At 41.5% G+C, this 23,880-nt stretch overlaps 1 protein-coding gene across 1 annotated transcript; it reads left to right on the forward strand.

Annotated features, from left to right (window-relative positions):
* The first annotated feature begins 8 nt into the window (after positions 1 to 8).
* LOC129855707 (tetraspanin-4-like) lies at positions 9 to 20,495 on the forward strand. The gene is made up of 8 exons (XM_055923651.1): positions 9 to 700; positions 2,159 to 2,228; positions 11,039 to 11,230; positions 11,413 to 11,487; positions 11,791 to 11,886; positions 18,708 to 18,821; positions 19,279 to 19,362; positions 19,695 to 20,495. Exons 2-8 carry the CDS (start codon positions 2,160 to 2,162, stop codon positions 19,761 to 19,763), a joined length of 699 nt encoding a protein of 232 aa, XP_055779626.1. The 5' UTR covers positions 9 to 700; position 2,159; the 3' UTR covers positions 19,764 to 20,495.
* The last annotated feature ends 3,385 nt before the right edge of the window (positions 20,496 to 23,880 follow it).

Below are 23,880 nucleotides of genomic sequence, written 5' to 3' on the forward strand. Positions count from 1 at the left end.
TAATCTCTGTTGATTAGGATAATCTGACAGAGAATAATGTTTGTTTAGAGAGAGAGAAGGAGAGAGGTAGAGAGTGGAGGGAGTGAGAGAGATGTGGTGAGTAAGGGGACGGAGATGAGGAGGAAGAAGGGGCTCTGGAGGAGGGACGGCAAAAATACTGAGGAGAGGAGGGGGGAGCAAGAGAAAAGAGAGCGGCAACAACACAGTCACATCTGGAAGTTGTTGAGAAGTAGCGAGAGCGAGGGAGAGAGAAAGAGAGAGAACTGTATTGTGAATTGAAAAGAGGGAGAAAGGATAAACAAACTCTAGATTTAGAGATAGTTGATACATTTAATGAGTCTATCTGAGTTAAAGTTTTACGGGAGGACAGAGTTTATCTAAAAGTTGACAAGAATTCTACAGTGGACAGAGAGAAAGGAACAGAGGAAAAGAAAGAGAGAGCGCAAGAAACTGTAATTCTATCCTAAGAACAATCCATACCAAGAGGGGAGGGCGACAAAGAGGGAAAACTAATGTAGCTTTCTAATCTGGAGGACCGTCTAAAACAGAACAAAGTGGACTGAATCAAAACTTATGTTATTGAGTTGAAGTAAAATCAACTCAAAGGAGAAGAGTCCAGAGAACAAAAGAGGACTCCTAGTTTGGAATTCTTCTACGCACTTGTCTTCCTATCAAGCCTGTGGAGTCAACCGTCAGACAGGTACAGTAGACTTAATTAAAACACACACACACACACACACACACACACACACACACACACACACACACACACACACACACACACACACACACACACACACACACACACACACACACACACACACACACACACACACACACACACACAGTCTTGTACAGCTAACCTTGTGGGGACACACAATTCAGTCCCATTCAAAATCCTATTTTGCCTAACCCCTAACCTTAACTCATATTCTTACCCTTACACTAACCCAAAAAGCTAACCTTAACCCTAACCCTAGCTCCTAACCCTAACCCTAAAACTAACCCTAACCCTTAACGTTAATCTAGCCCAAACACAAACTCTAATCTTAACCGTAAACTCCCTAGAAATAGCATTTGACCTCATGGGGAATAACAAAATGTCCCCAGTTGGTCAAATGTTTGTTTGTTTACTATTCTTGTGGACACACACACACACACGTTAAAGGTCTCGGCCATTGCAGGTATGCAATGGTGTATGCATGCAAGTGTACGCATGAATCCTAGTAATGGCATATATTGATTTATGCTAAATTGGTTGTGTAAGACTGAGACTAATTTATATGTAATATCATTTACATCAGAACTTAAGCCAAAGTAGTTGTTTTCTTCTTCTGTAGGTCTGCCTCCAGTTATGTCCATTCTAAGCGTTGAACAAATAAAAACGCATAAAATGCTTTTGCATTGTTCACACTATTAACATGAATGTCTTTTTGCTTGATCAAGAATTATTCCCCATTTTCAAAGACTGACTCTTACTTTACAACTATTAATAAAAGACGTACTCCTCTGTTTCATTCTGTTCAAAGTATTTTTAAGTCTATTCTACCACACTATTCTGCCCTCTGGCATTAGCATGCCTTTAGAATGAGCTCTACTTCCAGTCGTGTTATGAGTCATGTTTATCATGTCTCTGGCTGGTCATGGTAACCTTCCACGACCGCCCCACATGAGTTAAATTAGCACGCACACATGCACACACACACACACAATTAGCAGTCCGGCAGGAGAAGGGAGGTTCCTTCCTGTCCGCTCCAACAAGTTGACTTCCTGTGTGTGGAACAAGTCACTAGATTCCACCACAGTGGCTGTGTGACCTATCAGACCCCCCCAGGAACACAGCCTAGGAAACAAGTACACCATACACACTGTACTGGCTGGCTAAGAACACTACAACACAGGCATAGACTCCCCCCCCCCCCACACACACACACAACTAACCTCAGCCACACCATATAAATACCTTTACAAGTAAACTAACCACAATACACAAAACCATCTGCCACCACAACCACACCTCAAATGTGCTGCATGTCCAAGGTGTACTTGAGTAGAGTTAAGTAGATTAAACTTCTCAAGTCTTGTCTAGAACTTGTTATAAACTAATTAGCTTGAACTTGATATTAGTATATAACATAATTTGTTCTCTCCCTGACAGGATGTCAGCCTCTCGGAGGTGCCTGTGCTGCGTGAAATACCTCATGTTTGTCTTCAACCTCATCTTCTGGGTCAGTACCTTTACATCTCTGTTCTTTGGCATGCCTCAGCTTTTTGAAGGCACAATCTGTACGATTTTCTGCTGTCCAATGGTAATTTAAATGAATAACATATAGTACAGTATACCCATTGTTTGAATCTTGAAGAATATAACTTACCAAACAAAGTGGGAGGGACAGGCTGTTGAAATCACAGATTGGGCTTTTCAGCTCCAATTCCAGTTCTGATCTGTTTCTGGTCTTTGTCTAGTCCTGTTTGTGTGGTTGTATTATGGTGTTCCTCTAGCTCTCTTCTTGTCCTGTTCTGGCTCAGTTTTGGTCTGTTCCACTCTGGCTTTGTTCTAGTTTTGTACTGGTTTTGTTGTGATCCTGTTTTTATTATGTTCAAGTTTGGTTTATTTATTTGTCTCCCAAATTAATATATTTGTGATCCCAGATAAACGTGAATATGACCTTAGGCTGGGGAACAAGTTCACCATGCACCACACATAATGTACAGTATTGGCCAACAACACAAGGATGTGAATACAAACTCTGAATTAAAAATAATAAAGTGCAAAGTCTTAAAGGGCCATGGAGTAAAAAATAAAAAAGGGGTCACAAAGTGGGAAAACACATGATACAGCCTCTAGTTGGTGCCACCAAGACATAAAACTACACTCCAATAACTCTGGACATACAGTACTAGTCAAAAGACACATCTTACTCATTATAGGGTTTTTCTTTATTTTTACTATTTTCTACATTGTAGAATAATTGTAAAGACATCAAAACTATGAAAAAATACATATGGAATCATGTAGTAACCAAAAAAAGTGTTAACAAATATATTTTATGTTAGAGATTCTTCAAAATAGCCACCCTTTGCCTTGTTGACAGCTTTGCACACTCTTGGCATTCTCTCAACCAGCTTCATGAAGTAGTCACCTGGAATGCATTTCAATTAACAGGTGTGCCTTGTTAAAAGTTAACAGTTCAAGTAACAGACAAATCTCAACATCCACTGTTCAGAGGAAACTGTGTGAATCAGGTCTTCATCAAATCAAATCTAATTTTATTGGTCACATACACGTTTAGCAGATGTTATTGCGAGTGAAGTGTAATGCTTCTGTTTCTAGCTCCAACAATGCAGTAATATCTAACAAGTAAAATTTAACAATTTCACAACAATACACACAATACATACAAATCTAAAGGAATGGAATTAAGAATATATAAATATTTGGATGAGCAATGTCGGAGCGGCATAGACTAAAATACAGTAGAATAGAATACAGTATATACACTACCAGTCAAAAATGTTATAACACCTACTCATTCAATTTTTAATTTCAATTTTTTTTAACTATTTTCTACATTGTAGTGAAGACATCAAAACTATGAAATAACACAAATAGAATAATGCAGTAACCAAAAAAGTGTTAACTTCTTGAGGGCAGGGGGCAGCACTTTCACTTTTGGGAAAAATAGCATGCCAAAATTCCACTGCTTGCTACTCATCCCCAGAATATAAGATATGCATATTATTAGTATTAGATTTGGATAGAAAAAGTTTCTAAAAATGTTTGAATCATGTCTGTGAGAATAACAGAACTTATGTAGCAGGCAAAACCCTGAGGACAAACCATTCAGAATTTGTATTTTTTTGATGTCACTGTCTTTTCAATTTGTTTTTTTAGAGACACCAGATTTCTAATGGGCAGGGGGCAGGGTTAACTCATGTGGGGCTTGCAGTTCCTACCGCTTCCACTGGATGTCACCAGTCCTTGGAAATCGGTTGAGGTTATTCCTTTGTGTAGTGAAGAAGTAGGGTTATCGTAAATGAGGGTCACATGAAGTAAATATTTTGAGAGAGTCACGTTACGAAAAAAGGTGCGTCAGATTGTTTTCTTTTTGTATTGAACACAGATCATCCCGTCTTCAAATTGATCGATTATTAACGTTTAAAAATACCTAACGTTGTATTACCAAAGTAGTTTGAAATGTTTTGGTAAAGTTTACATGTAACTTTTGATATATTTTGTAGTGACTTGGCGAAAGTTGAAAGCTGTGTTTTCTGGATGAAACGGTCCAAATAAATTGACATTTTGGATATATATCGACGGAATTAATCGAACAAAAGGACCATTTGTGATGTTTATGGGACATATTGGAGTGCCAACAAAATAATTTCGTCAAAGGTAAGGCATGATTTATATTTTATTTCTGCGTTTGGGTGTCGTGCTTGCAGTGATGAAATATGCTTCTCTCTTTGTTTACTTTTGTGCTATCCTCAGATAATAGCATCTTATGCTTTCGCCGAAAAGCTTTTTTGAAATCTGACATATTGGCTGGATTCACAACGAGTGTAGCTTTAATTTGGTATCTTACATGTGTGATTTAATGAAAGTTTGATTTTTATATCATGTTATTTGAATATGGCGCGCTGTATTTTCCCTGGCTATTGGCCGGTGGGACGTTTGCGTTAAAAAAAAGTTTAAAAAAAAAAAAAAGTTAAACAAATAATCTGATGCAGGTCATCTGATGCAGCACTCTGGTAAGGGTAAAATAGCCCTTACATAGCCTGGAGGTGTGTTGGTCATTGTCATGTTGAAAAACAAATGACAGTCCCACGAAGCCCAAACCAGATGGGATGGCGTATCGCTGCAGAATGCTGTGGTAGCCATGCTGGTTAAGTGTGCCTTGAATTCTAAATAAATCCCTGACAGTATCGCCAGCAAAGCACCCCCACACCATAACACCTCCTCCTCCATGCTTTACGGTGGGAAATACACATGCGGAGATCATCCGTTCACCCACAATGCGTCTCACAAAGACACGGCGCTTGGATCCAAAAATCGCTAATTTGGACTCCGGACCAAAGGACAAATTTCCACTAATGTCCATTGCTCGTGTTTCTTGGCCCAAGCAAGTCTCTTCCTCTTATTGGTGTCCTTTAGTAGTGGTTTCTTTGCAGCAATTCAAACATGAAGGCCTGATTCACATAGTCTCCTCTGAACAGTTGATGTTGAGATGTGTCTGTTACTTGAACTCTGTGAAGCATTTATTTGGGCTGCAATTTCTGAGGCTGGTAGCTCTAATGAACGTATCCTCTGCTGCAGAGGTAACTCTGGGTCTTCCATTCCTGTGGCGGTCCTCGTGAGAGCCAGTTTCATCATAGCGCTAGATGGTTTTTGCGACTGCACTTGAAGAAACTTTCAAAGTTCTTATTTTCTGTATTGACTGACCTTCATGTCTTAAAGTAATGATGGGCTGTCGATTCTCTTTGCTTATTTGAGCTGTTCTTACCATAATATGGACTTGGTCTTTTACCAAATCTTCTGTACACCCCCCTACCTTGTCACAACAACTGATTGGCTCAAACGCATTAAGAAGAAAATAAATTCCACAAATTAACTTTTAAGAAGGCACACCTGTTAATTGAAACTAATTGCAGGTGACTACCTTAATGAAGCTGGTTGAGAGAATGCAAAGCTGTCATCAAGGCAAACGGTGGCTACTTTGAAGAATCTAAAATCTAAAATATACTTTTTTGGTTACTACATGATTCCATATGTGTTATTTCATAGTTTTGATATATTCACTATTATTCTACCATGTAGAAAATAGTAAAAATAAAGAAAAACCCTTCAATGAGTAGATGTTCTAAAACGTTTGACCGGTAGTGTACATATGAGATGGGTAATGCAAAAATATGTAAACATTATTAAAGTGACTAGTGTTCCATTATTAAAGTGGCCAGTGACTTCAGGTCTATGTACAGTATATATGGCAGCAGCCTCTAAGGTGCTAGTGATTTCTATTTAACAATCTGATGGCCTTGAGATAGAAGCTGTTTTTCAGTCTCTCAGTCCCAGCTTTGATGCATCTGTACTGACCTCGCCTTCTCTGGAGAGCCCTGCAGTTGCGGCTGGTGCAGTTGCCCGACAAGATGCTCTCAACTGTACATCTGTAAAATTTTGTGAGGGTTTTAGGTGCCAAGACAAATTTCTTCAGCCTCCTGAGGTTGAAGAGGCACTGTTGCGTCTTATTCACCACACTATCTGTGTGGGTGGACCATTTCAGTTTGTCAGTGATGTGTACCCCTAGGAACTTGAAGCTTTCCACTGCGGTCCTGTCAATGTGCATAGGTGGGTGCTCCCTCTGCTGTTCCCTTTAGTCCACAACAATCTGCTCCTTTGTTTTGTTGACATTGAGTGAGCGGTTATTTTCCTGGCACCACTCTCCCAGGGCACTCACCTCCTCCCTGTAGGCTGTCTCATCATTGTTGGTAATCAGGCCTACTACTGTTGTGTCGTCTGCAAACTTGATGATTGAGTTGGAGCCGTGTGTGGCCACGCAGTCATGGTGAACAGGAAGTACAGGAGGGGGCTGAGCACACACCCTTGTGGGGCCCCTGTGTTGAGGATCAGCGAAGTGAAGGTGTTGTTTCCTACCTTCACCACCTGGGGGCGGCACGTCAGGAAGTCCAGCACCCAGGGCAGGGTTCCGACCCAGGGCCCCGAGCTTAATGATGAGCTTGGAGGGTACTATGGTGTTGAATGCTGAGCTATAGACAATTAAGAGTATTCTTACATAGGTATTCCTCTTGTCCAGATGGGATAGGGAAGTGTGCAGTGAGATTGCATCGTCTGTGGATCTATTGGGGCTGTATAAGCAAATTGAAGTGGGTCTAGGGTGTCATGTTAGGTAGAGGTGATATGATCCTTGACTAGTCTCTCAAAGCACTTCATGATGACATAAGTGAGTGCTACGGGGTGATAGTCATTTCGTTCAGTTACCTTGGCTTTCCTGGGTACAGGAACAGTGGTGGACATCTTGAAGCATGCGGGGACAGCAGACTGGGATAGGGAGAGATTGAATATGTCCATAAACACTCCAGCCAGCTGGTCTGTGCATGCTCTGAGGACACGGCTAAGGATGTCGTCTGGGTCGGCAGCCTTGCGAGGGTTAACATGCTTAAATGTATAACTCATGTCGGCCACAGAGAATGAGAGCCAACAGTCCTTGGTAGCTGGCCGCGTCGGTGGCACTGTGTTATCCTCAAAGTAGGCGAAAAATGTGTTTAGCTTATCCGGAAGCAAGACGTTGGTGTCCGCGATGTGGCCAGCTGGTTTTCCCTTTGCAGTCTGTGATTGTCTGTAGACCCTGCCACATATGTCTCGTGTCTGAGCCTTTGAATTATGACTCCACTTTGTCTCTGTACTGACGTTTTGCCTGTTTGATTGCCTTACGGAGGGAATAACTACACTGTTTATATTCGGACATATTCCCAGTCACCTTGCCAAGGTTAAATGCGGTGGATAGCGCTTTCAGTTTTGCGCGAATGCTGCCATCTATCCACGGTGTCTGGTTTGGGTACATTTTAATAGTCACAGTGGGTACAACATCTTCTATACATTTCCTGATAAACTCAGTCACCGTATCCGTGTATTCGTCAATATTATTTTCAGAGGCTCCCCGGAACATATCCCAGTCCGCGTGATCAAAACAATCTTGGAGCATGGATTCCAATTTGTCAGACCAGCGTTGAATAGTCCATAGCACGGGTACTTCCTGTTTGAGTTTCTGCCTACAAGAAGGGAGGAGCAAAATGGAGTCGTGATCAGATTTGCCAAAGGGGGGGCAGGGGAGGGCCTTGTAGGCATTTCGAAAAGTTGAGTAGCAGTGGTCCAACGTTTTCTCAGAGCGAGTGCTACAGTCAGTGTGCTGGTAGAACTTCGGTAGCGTTTTCCTTAGATTAGCTTTGTTAAAAACCCCGGCTACAATAAATGCGGCTTCAGGATATGTGGTTTCCAGTTTGCATAGAGTCCAGTGTAGTTCTTTGAGGGCCGTCGTGGTATCGGCTTGAGGGCGAATATACATGGCTGTGACAATAACCGAAGAGAATTCTCTTGGGGGGTAATACGGCCAGCATTTGATTGTTAGGTATTCTAGGTTGGGTGAACAATAGGACTTGGGTTTCTGTATGTTATCACAATCACACCATGAGTAGTTAATCATGAAACATACACCCCCGCGCTTCTTCTTCCCGGAAAGATCTTTATTCCTGTCCGTGCGATGAACTGAGAACCCAACTGTCTGTACGGACTCAGACAGTATATCCAGAGAGAGCCATGTTTCCATGAAACAGAGTATGTTTCAATCCCTGCTGTCTCTCTAGAAGGAGATCCTAGCCCTGAGCTTGTCAACATTATTATCCAGAGACTGAACATTAGCGAGTAATGTACTCGGAAGCGGTGGGTGGTGTGTGCGACTAGGAGTCCACTCCGAATACCTCTTCTCCGCCGGCTATGTTTTAGATCAGCCTCTGGAATCAGTTCAATTGCCCTGGAGGATACGAACAAAGGATCCAATTCGGGAAAGTCGTATTCCTGCTCGAAATGCGGGTGAGTTACCACCGAAAGTTCTTTCCGGTTGAATGTAATAACACAAAAAAATCTGGGCTAATAATCGAATAAATAACACATTAACCTCTCTGGGATATGTGGGACGGTAGCGTCCCACCTGGCCAACATCCAGTGAAAATGCAGAGCGCCAAATTCAAATAAATTACTATAAAAATGTAACTTTCATGAAATCACACATTCAATATACCAAATTAAAGCAACACTTGTTGTGAATCCAGCCAACGTGTCAGATTTCAAAAATGCTTTACGGCGAAAGCAAACAATGCTATTATCTGAGGATAGCACCCCAGCTAACAATCACAGACCATCATATTTCAACACTCCCGGCGCGACACAAAACGCAGAAATAAAGATATAATTCATGCCTTACCTTTGACGAGCTTCTTCTGTTGGCACTCCAATATGTCCCATAAACATCACAAATGGTCCTTTTGTTCGATTAATTCCATCGATATATATCCAAAATGTCCATTTATTTGGCGCGTTTGATCCAGAAAAACACCGGTACCAACCTGCACAATGTGACTACAAAATATCTCAAAATTTACCTGTAAGCTTTGTCCAAACATTTCAAACTACTTTTGTAGTACAACTTTAGGTATTTTTTTACGTAAATAATCAATAAAATTGAAGACGGGATGATCTGTGTTCAATACCGGAGGAAAACAATGTGTAGCATGCTTTCTGGTCACGCGCCTCTAACAAACAGTACACTTCACTGGAGCATCATTCTGAACATGGCTAGTTCTTCATTTCTCAAAGGAAAAACCTCAACCAATTTCTAAAGACTGTTGACATCCAGTGGAAGCAATAGGAACTGCAGGAAGGTCCCTTATACATCTGGATTCCCAATGAAAACCCATTGAAAAGAGAATGACCTCAAAAAATGTAATCTGAATGGTTTGTCCTCTGGGTTTTGCCTGCCAAATAAGTTATGTTATAGTCGCAGACATGATTCAAACAGTTTTAGAAACTTCAGAGTGTTTTCTATCCAATACTAATAATAATATGCATATATTAGCATCTGGGACTGAGTAGGAGGCAGTTTACTCTGGGCACGCTTTTCATCCAAACGTGAAAATGCTGCACCCTATCCTAGAGAAGTTTTAAAAAATACTGCAAAATTCATTGCCCTGGGAGCTAAAAGCACAACTGCCCTATCTGTCGGCACCCTTTTATCATGGTCGAATTGCTGCAAAGAAACCACTACTAAGGGCCAAGAAACACGAGCAATAGACATTGGACCGGTGGAAATCTGTCATTTGGTCTGATGAGTAAAATGTGAGATTTTTGGTTCCAACCGCCGTGTCTTTGTGAGACGCAGAATAGGTGAACAGATAATCTCTGCATGTGTGGTTCCCACCGTGAAGCATAGAGGAGGAGGTCTGATGGTGTGGGGGTGCTTTGCTGGTGACACTGTCAGGGATTTATTTAGAATTCAAGGCACACTTAACCAGCATGGCTACCACAGCATTCTGCAGCGATACGCCATCACATCTGGTTTCTGCTTAGTGGGACTATCGTTTGTTTTTCAAAAGGACAATGACCCAACACACCTCCAGGCTGTGTAAGAGCTATTTGACCAAGAAGGAGAGTGATGGCCTGCTGCATCAGATGACCTGGCCTCCACAATCACCCGACCTCAACTCAATTGAGATGGCTTGGGATGAGTTAGACCACAGAGTGAAGGAAAAGCGGCCAACAAGTGCTCAGCATATGTGGGAACTCATTTAAGACTGTTGGAAAAGCATTCCAAGTGAAGCTGGTTGAGAGACTGCCAAGAGTGTGCAAAGCTGTCATCAAGGCAAAGGGTGGCTACTTTGAAGAATCTCAAATATAAAATATATTTTGATTTGTTTAACAATTTTTTGGTTACTACATGATTTCATGTGTTATTTCATAGTTTTGTTGTCTTCACTATTATTCTACAATGTAGAAAATAGTAAAAAATAAAGAAAAACCCTTGAATGAGTAGGTGTGTCCAAACTTTTGACTGGTACTGTATGGTAGTTGCTAGGAACATATGGAAACACGATCAACGGGAGACTCCTGCCAAATCTCTACGTATGTAGGTCAAGCAGGCAGCATTGATGATCTCATTCTGTTTTAGCTTTTAAAATGCACAACTTATAACACAGGGTAGCATGATCCCATATGTAAGTGCTTTTATACATGTAAACACATACGGATCACAACAGGCAGGGTGAGTCCCAATGCAAAAACTTCCTTTCCTATGTACTATTTTCTAACTATGGATGCAACTACTTCTGACTCGAAAATCTAAGTTAATCCAACAAATGGATTACTTTTGAGTACTGAAAACATGGGTCAAACTTTGATTTTGGAAAGAACTACCACTACGTATTGGGATTCACCCGAAGTCACCTTTTGTGTCTCCTCTCTCCTCTGTAGCTGGGAGGGTGTGGCCTGTTTGGAGTGGGAGTGTGGCTATCATTCACCCAGTCCGAGTTCTCCTCCCTGCCGCTGTCTTTTCCCTCACTCTCTGCATCAAACCTACTTCTGGTCGCTGGGGGCGTCACCATGGTGACAGGCTTCCTGGGTTGCCTTGGCGCCCTGAAGGAGCAGCGCTGCCTGCTGATGACGGTGAGTCCCCATGACATCACAAAACATGGGTCAACCTCAATCATGTTAAATACCTTTACAAGTCAACTTACCACAGCACACAAAACCACATACACACGCACAGGTCCAAATAATTTTAAATATCTATTCTCATCCCCTAACCCATCCCTCTCTCCCATCTCTCTCTCCCTCCCTCTCCACAGTTCTTTGTAATCCTTTTGCTCCTGGTGTTGACAGAGGTGACTCTAACCCTGGTCCTCCATATCTTTCACAACGAGGTGAGTCCAGTCTACCATCCATCTACAACCCTCCTGGCCACTAACAAAGATCTAGTTTCACCCACTGATGTTTAACAACCCCAAATGGGGGTCATTAGTAAAGTTTTACCACTATATTACCACTAAATTAACAACCAGTGTTTTAAAAAAAAACGATATACCGATACAGAGGTTGATGCAGAAGACAAAGAGGTGGTACAGTCATCTACATTCTACATTCTACATTCTCATATGCTGAAAGTATATGAAGGCCCCCACTTTCTCTTTCTTTCTTTCTTTCTCCCTCTCCATCCCTTCTTTTAGCTGGACACGAAAGCTCAGGATGAGTTAAAGAAGGGGATGAAGGATTACTTGACAGACGAAGGACTGAAGAAGTCATGGGACAATGTGCAGAAAATGGTAGAGGGGGATGGGGGTTAGGGGAAACCCACCAATCTCTAGTTTGTCACTTTATATGGTGCTTGTGTCTGTTCTGTGTATATTTTGTGTATTTCGTGATAAATCACTTAATCTGACTGACGAGGATAGGTAGGACTTACACTGAGTATAGAAAACATTAAGACCACCTGCTCATTCCGTGACTTAGACTGACCAGGGGAATCGAGAGGTGAAAGCTATAATCCCTTATTGATGTCACTAATTAAATCTACTTCAATCAGGGTAGATGAAGGGTAGGAAACAGGTTAAAGGAAGATTTTTAAGCCTTGAGACAATTGAGACGTATTGTGTATATGTGCCATTCAGAGGGTGAATGAGGCAAGAAAATATATTTAAGTGCCTTTAAATGGGGTATGGTAGTAGTTGCCAGGTGCACCGGTGCAATGCTGCTGGGTTTTCACACTCAATAGTTTCTCATGTGTATCAAGAATGGTCAAAGAGCCAACTTAACACAACTGTGGGAAGTATTGGAGTCAGTATGGGCCACCATCCCTGTGAAACACTTTCAACACCTTGTAGAGTCCATGCCCCGACGAATTGAAGCTGTTGGTTAAATTATTTAAAATTTGTGTCATTATTTCGATAGGCTATACAGCCTACACTTTCTCGTTTTGAACTTCTAATGTGAGTGGGATGGGTTAGTTTCATGACAACTACACGAGCAGACACTCACCGATTTGACAGCTCTAATGCAGTTACACATCCGACATCGCAAAAACACCAGGGGTGTGTTCAGTTCACTTGAACGTTTGCTACGTTGTGGAACAGACGTACTGAATGACACGTTCCCCTCAAAACGTTCTTTTTTTTATTTTTTATTTTTTTATCCCATTTTCTCCCTAATTTTCGTGGTATCCAATCGCTAGTAATTACTACCTTGTCTCATCGCTACAACTCCCGTACGGGCTCGGGAGAGACGAAGGTCGAAAGCCATGCGTCCTCCGAAGCACAACCCAACCAGCCGTACTGCTTCTTAACACAGCGCGCCTCCAACCCGGAAGCCAGCCGCACCAATGTGTCGGAGGAAACACCGTGTACCTGGCCCCCTTGGTTGGCGCGCACTGCGCCCGGCCCGCCACAGGAGTCGCTGGAGCGCGATGAGACAAGGATATCCCTACCGGCCAAACCCTCCCTACCCCGGACGACGCTATGCCAATTGTGCGTCACCCCACGGACCTCCCGGTCGCGGCCGGCTGCGACAGAGCCTGGGCGTGAACCTAGAGACTCTGGTGGCGCAGTTAGCACTGCGATGCAGTGCCCTAGACCACTGCGTCACCCGGGAGGCTCCCAAAACGTTCTTGAACAGACTTTGAGGTTCGTTTGCTCTGTTTGGTGGATGTGCCGGAGTGTGACTTGAAGCAATGACTGGCATATTTAAAAGGCAGAGTTGCATTTTGAAATCAGAATCCAACACCTCCCTGTTTTTTAACAGGTCGTTCAGTACAGCACAGTTTACGTTCAATTTAACGTTCTATTAAGTTTTATGTACTGCACGCAGCCCAGCTATGCGGGTGTAGGCCAGAGATCCCGGCCTTAGTGATCATCCCGGCCTTGGAAATCAGCTAACTTCCTGCATTTCAACACATTTTGGCATGGTGCAGAGAGAAACATTTGCAGTTTTATAATCCTATTCCACACATTTTGTCTTGAGGCTAAGAGAAAATGTTGCTGTTTTAAATCAAATTTCCTGCAATTCTACACTTTTGCTCTCCGCTGGGCACTATTCCATGTTGGTTCAACTAAATTTCATTGAAATGACGTGGAAGCAAGGTTGATTCAACCAGTGCGTGACCAGTGGGCCATCCCATGCTTTTGTTCACATTTTACCATGAGGCTGAGAGAGAATTGTGCAATTTAACAGCTAATTTCCTGCAATTCTACACATTTTGCTATCATATGCTATCTGGGGGCCCCCCGACCTCCCGATGGGGGCCCCAAAACCCCCAAAATTAAAAATGTCACGTTTTTGGGGGGTTTGGAGGCCCCCTGGAGGTCAGGGGCCCAGGGCACGTGCACTCCATGCCCGTTTTGGTAATCCGGCCCTGTACCCTCTCCCGTTTCAGGAAAAATCTGAATGATGGGCTGGAGAAACGTAACCACTCTCAAATTTATAGACAGAGCTATGGATGCTAGGGGGTATCCTACAAAGCACGCTCAATCTACTCAGAGTTATCTAAAGCTAACCAGCTTCAAATTCCAGCTCAGGCTTCATCCATACTACAATGGTGGATATTGCTCGTCCACCTGCCGCTAACTCTAGCAGGCTTGTAACTAGAGGTCGACCGATTAATCCGAATGGCCGATTAATTAGGGCTAATTTCAAGTTTTCATAACAATCGGAAATCCGTATTTTTGGACACTGATTTGGCCGATTAAAAAAAATATATATATACAGTCATATGAAAAAGTTTGGGCACCCCTGACAATTTCCATGATTTCCATTTATAAATAATTGGGTGTTTGGATCAGCAATTTCATTTTGATCTATCAAATAACTGATGGACACAGTAATATTTCAGTAGTGAAATGAGGTTTATTGGATAAACAGAAAATGTGCAATATGCATCAAAACAAAATTAGACAGGTGCATAAATTTGGGCACCCCAATAGAAAAATCACATCAATATTTAGTAGAGCCTCCTTTTGCTAAAATAACAGCCTCTAGATGCTTCCCATAGCCTCTAATGAGTGTCTGGATTCTGGATGAAGGTATTTTGGACCATTCCTCCTTACAAAACATCTCCAGTTCAGTTAGGTTTGATGGTTGCCGAGCATGGACAGCCCGCTTCAAATCATCCCACAGATTCTCAATGATATTCAGGTCTGGGGACTGGGATGGCCATTCCAGAACATTGTACTTGTTCCTCTGCATAAATGCCCGGGTAGATTTTGAGCAGTGTTTTGGGTCGTTGTCTTGTTGAAATATCTAACGCCGGCATAACTTCAACTTTGTGACTGATTCTTCAGCAATATTCCCAAGAATCTGCTGATATTGAGTGGAATCCATGCGACACTCAACTTTAACAAGATACCCAGTACCGGCACTGGCCACACAGCCCCACAGCATGATGGAACCCCCACCAAATTTTTACTGTGGGTAGCAAGTGTTTTTCTTGGAACGCTGTGTTCTTTTGCCGCCATGCATAACATCCCTTGTTATGACCAAATAACTCAATCTTTGTTTCATCAGTCCATTGCACATTATTCCAAAATGAAGCTGGCTTGTCCAAATGTGCGTTTGCATACCTCAAGCGACTCTGTTTGTGGCTTGTGTGCAGAAAAGGCTTCTTCCGCATCACTCTCCCATACAGCTTCTCCTTGTGCAAAGTGCACTGAATTGTTGAACGATGCACAGTGACACCATCTGCAGCAAGATGATGTTGTAGGTCTTTGGAGGTGGTCTGTGGGCTGTTTTTGACCGTTCTCACCATCCTTAGCATTTGCCTCTCCGATATTTTACTTGGCCTGCCACTTCTGGCCTTAACAAGAACTGTGCATGTGGTCTTCCATTTCCTCACTATGTTCCTCACAGTGGACACTGACAGCTTAAATCTCTGTGATAGCTTTTTGTAGCCTTCCTCTAAACCATAATGTTGAACAATCTTTGTTTTCAGGTCATTTGAGAGTTGTTTTGAGGCCCCCATGTTGCCACTCTTCAAAGGAGAGTCAAAGAGAACAACAACTTGCAATTGGCCACCTTAAATACCTTTTCTCATGATTGGATGCACTTGTCTATGAAGTTCAAGGCTTAATGAGCTCACCAAACCAATTGTGTGTTCCAATTAATCAGTGTTAAGTAGTTACAGGTATTCAAATCAACAGAATGACAAGGGTGCCCACATTTTTGCATAGCCTATTTTTCACATCTGATTTAATTTCATACAACTTAATATTGCTACACTAAAAATCTTTGTCTGGACAATACCCCAGTACTCAGCTTTTATTAGAAAATGAATGGCATGCCACTGTGGTCAAGACAGAGTAAATTATTATGCAGCCTCAGAGAGGTGCCCAAACTTTTTCATAAGACTGTATATATATGTATTTTTTTTGCACCTTTATTTTACACCTTTTATTTAACTCACGTTCTTATTTTCAATGACGGCCTAGGAACGGTGGGTTAACTGCCTTGTTCAGGGGCAGAACGACATATTTTCACCTTGTCAGGTCGGGGATTCAATCTTGCAACCTTACAGTTAACTAGTCCAACGCTCTAACCACCTGCCTCTCATTGCACTCCACGAGGAGCCTACCTGTTACGCGAATGCAGTAAGAAGCCAAGGTAAGTTGCTAGCTAGCATTAAATTTATCTTATAAAAAACAATCAATCAATCATAATCACTAGTTAACTACACATGGTTGATTATATTACTAGTTTATCTAGCGTGTCCTGCGTTGCATATAATCGATGCGGTGCGCATTCGCAGAAAAAGGACTGTCGTTACTCCAACGTGTACCTAACCATAAACATCAATGTCTTATTTAAAATCAATACACAGAAGTATATATTTTTAAACCTGCATATTTAGCTAAAAGAAATTCAGGTTAGCAGGCAATATTAACCAGGTGAAATTGTGTCACTTCTCTTGCGTCCATTGCATGCAGAGTCAGGGTATATGCGATAATAACAAACGTTTTGTTTTCGAAATGATAGTTTCTGGATTCGACCATATTAATGACCAAAGGCTCGTATTTTTGTGTGTTATTATGTTATAATTAAGTCTATGGTTTGATATTTGATAGAGCAGTCTGACTGAGCGATGGTAGGCAGCAGCAGGCTCGTAAGCATTCATTCAAACAGCACTTTCGTGCGTTTTGCCAGCAGCTCTTCACTGTGCTTCAAGCGTTGCGCTGTTTATGACTTCAAGCCTATCAACTCCCGAGATTAGGCTGGTGTAACCAATGTGAAATGGATAGCTAGTTAGCGGGGTGCGCGCTAATAGCGTTTCAAACGTCACTCGCTCTGAGACTTGGAGTAGTTGTTCCCCTTGCTCTGCATGGGTAACGCTGCTTCGAGGGTGGCTGTTGTCGATGTGTTCCTCGTTCGAGCCCAGGTAGGAGTGAGGAGATGGACGGAATCTATACTGTTACACTGGCAATACTAAAGTGCCTATAAGAACATCCAATAGTCAAAGGTATATGGAATACAAATGGTATAGAGAGAAATAGTCCTATAAATACTATATTAACTACAACCTAAAACCTCTTACCTTGGAATATTGAAGTCTCATGTTTAAAGGAACCACCAGCTTTCATAAGTTCTCATGTTCTTCGCAAGGAACTTAAACGTTAGCTTTTGTACATGGCACATATTGCACTTTTACTTTCTTCTCCAACACTTTGTTTTTGCATTATTTAAACCAAATTGAACATGTTTCATTCTTTATTTCAGGCTAAATAGATTTTTTTTATTGATGTATCATATTAGGTTAAAATAAGTGTTCATTCAGTATTGTTGTAATTGTCATTATTACAAATAAAAATTAATTAATTGGCCGATTAATCGGCATCGGCGATTTTTGGTCCTCCAATAATCGGTATCGGTGTTGAAAAATCATAATCTGCCGACCTCTACTTGTAACTGCGCGTGCATGTCGCACATGGCTAGTCGAACACCCAACTTTTCATTGAGACAATGCTGAAACGTCAATCCGTGGGCGAGTCAGTGCCATATTTTCAATTGTGCCGAAATCAAGATGAAAGAAAAGTTATCTTGCAAATTCAGCAGCGTGAAATAGGCTTTTAGAAGTGCCGTTATTGTATTAATTATCGTTAATATGCTTATCAATGCACAAACTCCTTTTTCCCCCCACTCCTATAATATTTATTAAGTCATACAAAAGTGTTACATTGCGTAAAGTTGCATTATGTCATTACATTGCGTTCTGTCATTACCAAATGTGTAATTTTATATTTTAACCAAAAAGTGATTAATAAAATATTTAAAATCAGTCAATGAAGGGGATGATGATGCAATCTTTGCAAGAGGGAGGGATCTCGTTCTCAACTCGCAGTTCAGTCATTTCATGCAGGGTAAATGGAGTTAGCCGTGAGTTCTGACTGATTCGTTGCCATAGCAATGTACCTGGCAAAAGGTGAGCTACATTCGTATGACCGGTTATACCTAGCTGAACTCAGAGTTGACCTAAGTTACCTCCTAACTCCTCAAACCTGCTTTGTAGGATAACCCTCAGAACTGACCATCCATTTTATTACTTTGTTTACAAACATTGGAGTAAAACAAGCGTATATTTTGGGGGGTTCTGGTGGGGTACGACAGTTGAACTAAGTTTATGAGGCATTTATAAGTTATATTCTTCAAGAATCAATGGCTACATATCATTCATTTATATGTCCAAATATGGATGTAGCAATTGCAGATTGTCCCTTTTCAGGGACCTTATTTAACCAGTCAGCATGCTACTGTAGCTGTTCCAGTAGACTTCCAGCCATTCCGCAAACACTAGTTAGCATTGGCTCACAAAAATACCTCTAACTTCCTTCATACTGGACACAGAGACATACAAATAGTATCCATGAGTTCATCAGACTCTGTAAGTAGAAAAGGGGCCAACATCTGGCACTATCCCTTTAAATATCCTGAATTGGCTAGAAAGTTACATCCATGTACATACTGTATAGTATCAGTGAGTCTGAGGGGCTGTGCAGTTGCTGATTCAGGGACATTTTTTAGGGGCACATTTTCAAACAAACAAACTAACAATCTGAAAGAGAGTCAGAGACCAACAGAGATAATGACAAATGCAATATTTGTTTCTTAGTTCAAGTGCTGCGGCGTGACCAACAAAACAGATTGGTACCTCGTGATCAACGGAACGCTCCCCTATTCCTGCTGCTCCGGTGGGATGGACCAATGTGTTGAAGAATGGACCGAGGTCAGACCACTTCTCAAATGTAGGGGGGGACGGGGAGGAGGGAGAGTCAAGGTTCAACAGCCTGCTCACAAGACATTTCCCACCTGTCTACATGTCTTGCTGTGCGATGTGCATGTGCGCTCACACTTACAAGAATGTAAAGAATGACCCTGACTGTGATAACACAATTTATTTTCTCGACTGCGTTCTTTCAACACTCAATTCTCATCAACACATTGCTCTCCTTCTCACTCACATCTGTCCTCCACTCTTCTCTTCTCTTCTCTCCTCTACCCAACCCCCGTCTCTCTCTCTGTCCCCCACCCTCCCCCTCATCTACTGCTCCTTTGCCTTTGCCCTTTTCTCTTCCCCTTTTCCTCTCACATTTCCCTCTCCTCCTCCTCCCATCCCTCCCTCTCCTCCTTCACCTTTGTCTTTCTCTCTTCCCACGGTTTCCTCTTCCTCTTCCCTCTCTCAGCCGTGTTATCAGAAGGCCAGACAGTGGCTCCTGGACAACATCCTCTCTGTCCTGGTGTTTGGAGTCTGCATTGGCATTGTCCAGGTAACTACGACATATTAATTGATCAATCAATTTCCACCAAGCAGGATCATTGTTAGTCAACTAAATTTGCTTAACACCCAGATATACCTTAACTAGCATGTTTATGAAGAAAGCTTGAATCTGGGTTATTGAGAATATTTAGTCTGTTGTAACATATCTAAACTTGATGAACTAAGAAATATGAGCTCAGTGAACTAAGAAATATTAGCTTCAATCATTGAGTCCAAAAAATCTAAATATTTATGAAAGTTATCTGGCAAACAGTTAACTTATCCGGTTTTGTGAAATTTATGTCACCATTTTATAACTCAAACATTCTCTTGTCATTTCAGATCCTAGCTCTGATTTTCTCCCTGCTGATGTACTGCCAGATCCTCCGTGCTGAGAAGTACCTGGACTGATCTGGGACTGGTCCTTCACAGACAGGAGAGGCTGAATGAGAGACTCCCTAGCTGGCACAGAGTTCATCTAACGTTTCTTTAAGGTTTTCCTTCGGTTATTTGAAAAATAACTTCTCCACACCGCTGTGGGAACTAAAAAAAAGTGTTAGCTGGGTCTTGAATGTTTATATACCAGCTGCTGGGGATGGTTTTTCAGAACATTAGATCCAGATCAAAATCATCCTTTTTTTGCGTGTTCAATTCTGTTTAAGTTTAATAAAATATATTTGAATGAGAACACATCACCCATTTGAAGGGTTATTTTCATCTGGATTGATGTTTCTTAGAACACTGCACCAAAAACCATGGGGCACATTCCAGGTAGTCTTCATTGCGGTCATGTTGCTCAGATCTCACAACGCCTGGCGAAGTGTAATTCAATTGGCTCTGAGAGATCTGATCATCTGGAATACAGCCCTTTACTTATCATGTATAAGGAAGGACATTATTTGTAACTATTGGGGACTACGTGCTACTAGTCACTTTCACTATTGGACGATACTAATGATATTGTTTAGTAGTGAAAATATAAAGTGCTTGCCCTGATGTCCATGGACAAGCAGTGAGACTTGCCCCAAAGAAACACTTACAGTATTATGTTCAACTGCAGCATATTTTAAACAGAAGTCTAAACTATACGATTTAAAGTGAGCCTTATCCAAAGCAAATAAAATGTAAATACATTGTAATTTGTATGCATGTGAAGTGGTAGTTGTTTTGTGAACTTGAGCATTTTGTAAAATACACAAATGTATGACTCTGATTGTGAATGGGGTAATAGTTCAAACAACTTGTTTTCCATATTGTGCGTATGAGGTGTTGTCGGTATGAATTCACTTCTCTTATAGTTGAGACGAGCCTATGCTTTCATATACTTATTCCGTCCAATAGACAACTGAAGAGGTAATTGACGGGGGGGGGGGGGGGGGGGGGCACACCATACGAGGGTATGTAGTTCGTAACGGTGTAGGTAGTTCGTAACGGTGTAGGTAGTTAGTAAATGCAGTGTCAGGTGATCTAGATCTAGTTATACACCAGAAGCCTCACCTTGTAGTTGATGGCTTCCCCTTCCATAGACAGTACCTGGACGAGCTAGCGTAGCATTTCTTCTTTCTGAGGACAGGAGAGATGGATAGATGGGTAAAAATAAAAGAATAGCCATACAGCAGCATAGCATGTGTGTGTGTTTCCACTCACCAGGGGGAGGACTGACCGGGGTGGTAGCAGGGGTCGTGGCTGGACCTTTGGGGTCTCTTCATACTGTGGGACCACTGAGCAATCCTGTCCAGAGTCTCAGCCACCTCCTCATAGAACTCAGGAGGGTGTGCTGCAGAGAGGGATGGGAGGAGAGAATAGTATGAGTGTAGAAAATGGGCCTCCAACTCTGGTCCTGGGGAGCTACTGGATGTTGCAGGCTTTAATTACACCTTTTGTTCCAACACTCCTGTTTGAAATGATCAACTAAACATTCAACTTTGAATCAGGTGTGTTGCAGTGTTAATTTCATCAACAATAACTATGACGAAAAATGGTCATCAAGAACCTGTTGTTCCTGACAAAAACAAAATTACGATTACGAGACACCCTGAAAAAACTATAACTATTACCAGTTGCTTTTCATTTTAGTTGAAAAAATATAACGAGACGATAAGTCCACGTGGGACTAATAGACATTCATTTTGACATGAAGTTCATTTTCATCTGTTTCGGCAGCGGTTCAAACTCATAAAAGACACACCCTGGTCCACCTACCCTTGCCTTATGCCCTTGGGGAATTCCCGTCATCATCTTGGCGGGCGGTCCAAATGATTAGCCAAGCAAGGGAAGTTTGCAACGTAAGCCCGTCAGCCCTCGTTCAGTCGAGTTTGCGAGTGTACAATTATGTTCACTCCGGGGCCTGAAACTCCTCATAATGGAGAAGTCAACATACAAGTGTATGTAAAAACGAATGTAAAAAGGATAGAAATTGTGCTACTAATGCACAAACACGTCTCGTAAAAGTAATGTTTTTGTTTGGTTAGCTTTTGGAAATTGTAGAAATAAAACATCTTCCTTCTTCAGAAGTTCCATCTAGGCAGGCTAACGTCAATTAGCTAATTAATTTGCTAGCTATCATACAGTAGGCGTATATTAATAATGATATAGTTAATATAATTAGACATGCAATCATAATTGACTATAGCGCATATAAAGCACCCACAAGCTACCGGTGGCTGAAAACACAATCATTGCGGGATGAAAGTGTCACGCCCTGACCTTAGAGAGCTTTTTATGTCTCTATTTTGGTTTGGTCAGGGTGTGATTTGGGTGGGCATTCAATGTTCGTTGTTCTATGTTTTGTATTTCTTTGTTTTGGCCGGGTATGGTTCTCAATCAGGGACAGCTGTCTATTGTTGTCTCTGATTGGGAACCATACTTAGGTACCCTTTTTCCACCTGTGTTTTGTGGGTAGTTATTTTCTGTTTAGTGTTTTCTGCACCTGACAGGACTGTTTCGTTATTCACTTTGTTATTTCTGTTTCAGTGTTCAGTTAAATAAAAGTCATGAACACTTACCACGCTGCGCTTTGGTCCGATTCTTCCTCATCAGACGACGACACCCGTTACAGAAAGAACAGTGTTGCCAACTCCTCAGTAAGGAAAGTAGCTACTGGCTGTCCTAAAAGTCGCTAAATTACGTCATTACCTAATTTGCATATTTGGCCATGTGCATGTAATTGTGATGGACGCTGTAGGAGAGAGGAATAACGTCGTGGGAGAGAAAAAAATTGAGTAAAAAACACCCTAAATATGTTTAGAACTACAAATGAACTTTCTTCAGTCGATTCTTGTTTTTGTCACAATTTCAACCCTCCTGCTTTATCCGGGCTTGGGACTGGAAAAAGTGACCCAAAAGAGACACTCTGGCGGAGTTACTTAGTTTTTAGTTTAGTTTTCTTAATTTGGTTTGGTTTTTAACCTTATGGTCCACTTAGGACCCTACAACAAGTCACAGTAAAACATTAACATTTTTAAGGTAACATTTTTTACATTTTGTTGTATACAATCTACAGTACATTAACAATCTAAATGGACCAAAAAGAGACAATAGAAAAAACTGTCAATGGCAATGTGAGAAAATTATGGTAACTAGTCTGGCCCTAATTCAGTTTATTTTTTTAATGTAAGCCAGGGCGGGATCAGCCAGCGGTGGCTTCCCGCATGCGCGATTCATTTGCAGCCTGGACTCGGAGGAGTGAACATCCGCTATGACTGCAGCTGGGACGGACTGCTGTGAGAGGACTGGGCCGCCTGTGAGTGCTTTGGGACGGGGGTGTGGCCCACGGCAGCACCCGCTGCTCGTTGAGAAGAGTAAGAACGATACGTGCTTTCACGTCAGAGTCTCCAAAAGTCTCCAATAACACCAGAAAAAGTCGCTAGATTTGTCCCTAGTCGCTTTTTTGAAAATGTGTCGCTAGAGGGGTCTGAATACTCGCTAAATATAGCAACCGAGTCGCTAAGTTGGCAACACTGTGAAAGAGTGACGAATTTCTGGGCAAGGGCGGTCCATTTAAATATCATTCCATCCTCCCTTGCCCCTTTTTTAAATTATATATATATTTATTTTTTTAACAAATCAATATAGGAAGTACATGTGGGAACACACATATATATAAATAATATACAAAGGACAATTGGGCTTTGGGGTACAATATCACATTACACAAGGACCTTAAGGGACATACATAAATGTATTATTCAAACAGCTTTTTTGTTAGTAGAATATTTAATTGTCTTAAAATACAGTTCAATTTATTTTTGTAAGGTAAGAAAATGTCGTGTTTTGTTTGTAAATTTACATTTGTCAATATGAAATTTGGCCAAAAGAATAATGAAATTAATTACATAAAATTGTTTCAGCTTATTTCTATCGTAGGTAAAGAATCCAAGCAGTACATCTCTCCACAATTGTGTAAATAAACTTCAGAAATGTGTTCAATTATAAATCTACTGATGTCTTGCCAGTTTTCTTACATGAATACAATGCCAAAAAGATGCAACACCGTTTCTGGGTGGTCATTACAAAAGGTACAATTTTA

The sequence above is a fragment of the Salvelinus fontinalis genome, chromosome 5 (assembly GCF_029448725.1).
Source record: "Salvelinus fontinalis isolate EN_2023a chromosome 5, ASM2944872v1, whole genome shotgun sequence".
Lineage (NCBI taxonomy): Eukaryota > Metazoa > Chordata > Actinopteri > Salmoniformes > Salmonidae > Salvelinus > Salvelinus fontinalis.

Excerpts from the sequence above, each read along its gene's own strand:
- LOC129855707 (XM_055923651.1), top strand. The coding sequence starts at position 2,160 with ATGTCAGCCTCTCGGAGGTGCCTGTGCTGCGTGAAATACCTCATGTTT. Across the intron at positions 11,231-11,412 it reads AGCGCTGCCTGCTGATGACG|TTCTTTGTAATCCTTTTGCT; the intron begins GTGAGTCCCCAT and ends CCCTCTCCACAG. Across the intron at positions 11,887-18,707 it reads GGGACAATGTGCAGAAAATG|TTCAAGTGCTGCGGCGTGAC; the intron begins GTAGAGGGGGAT and ends TTTGTTTCTTAG.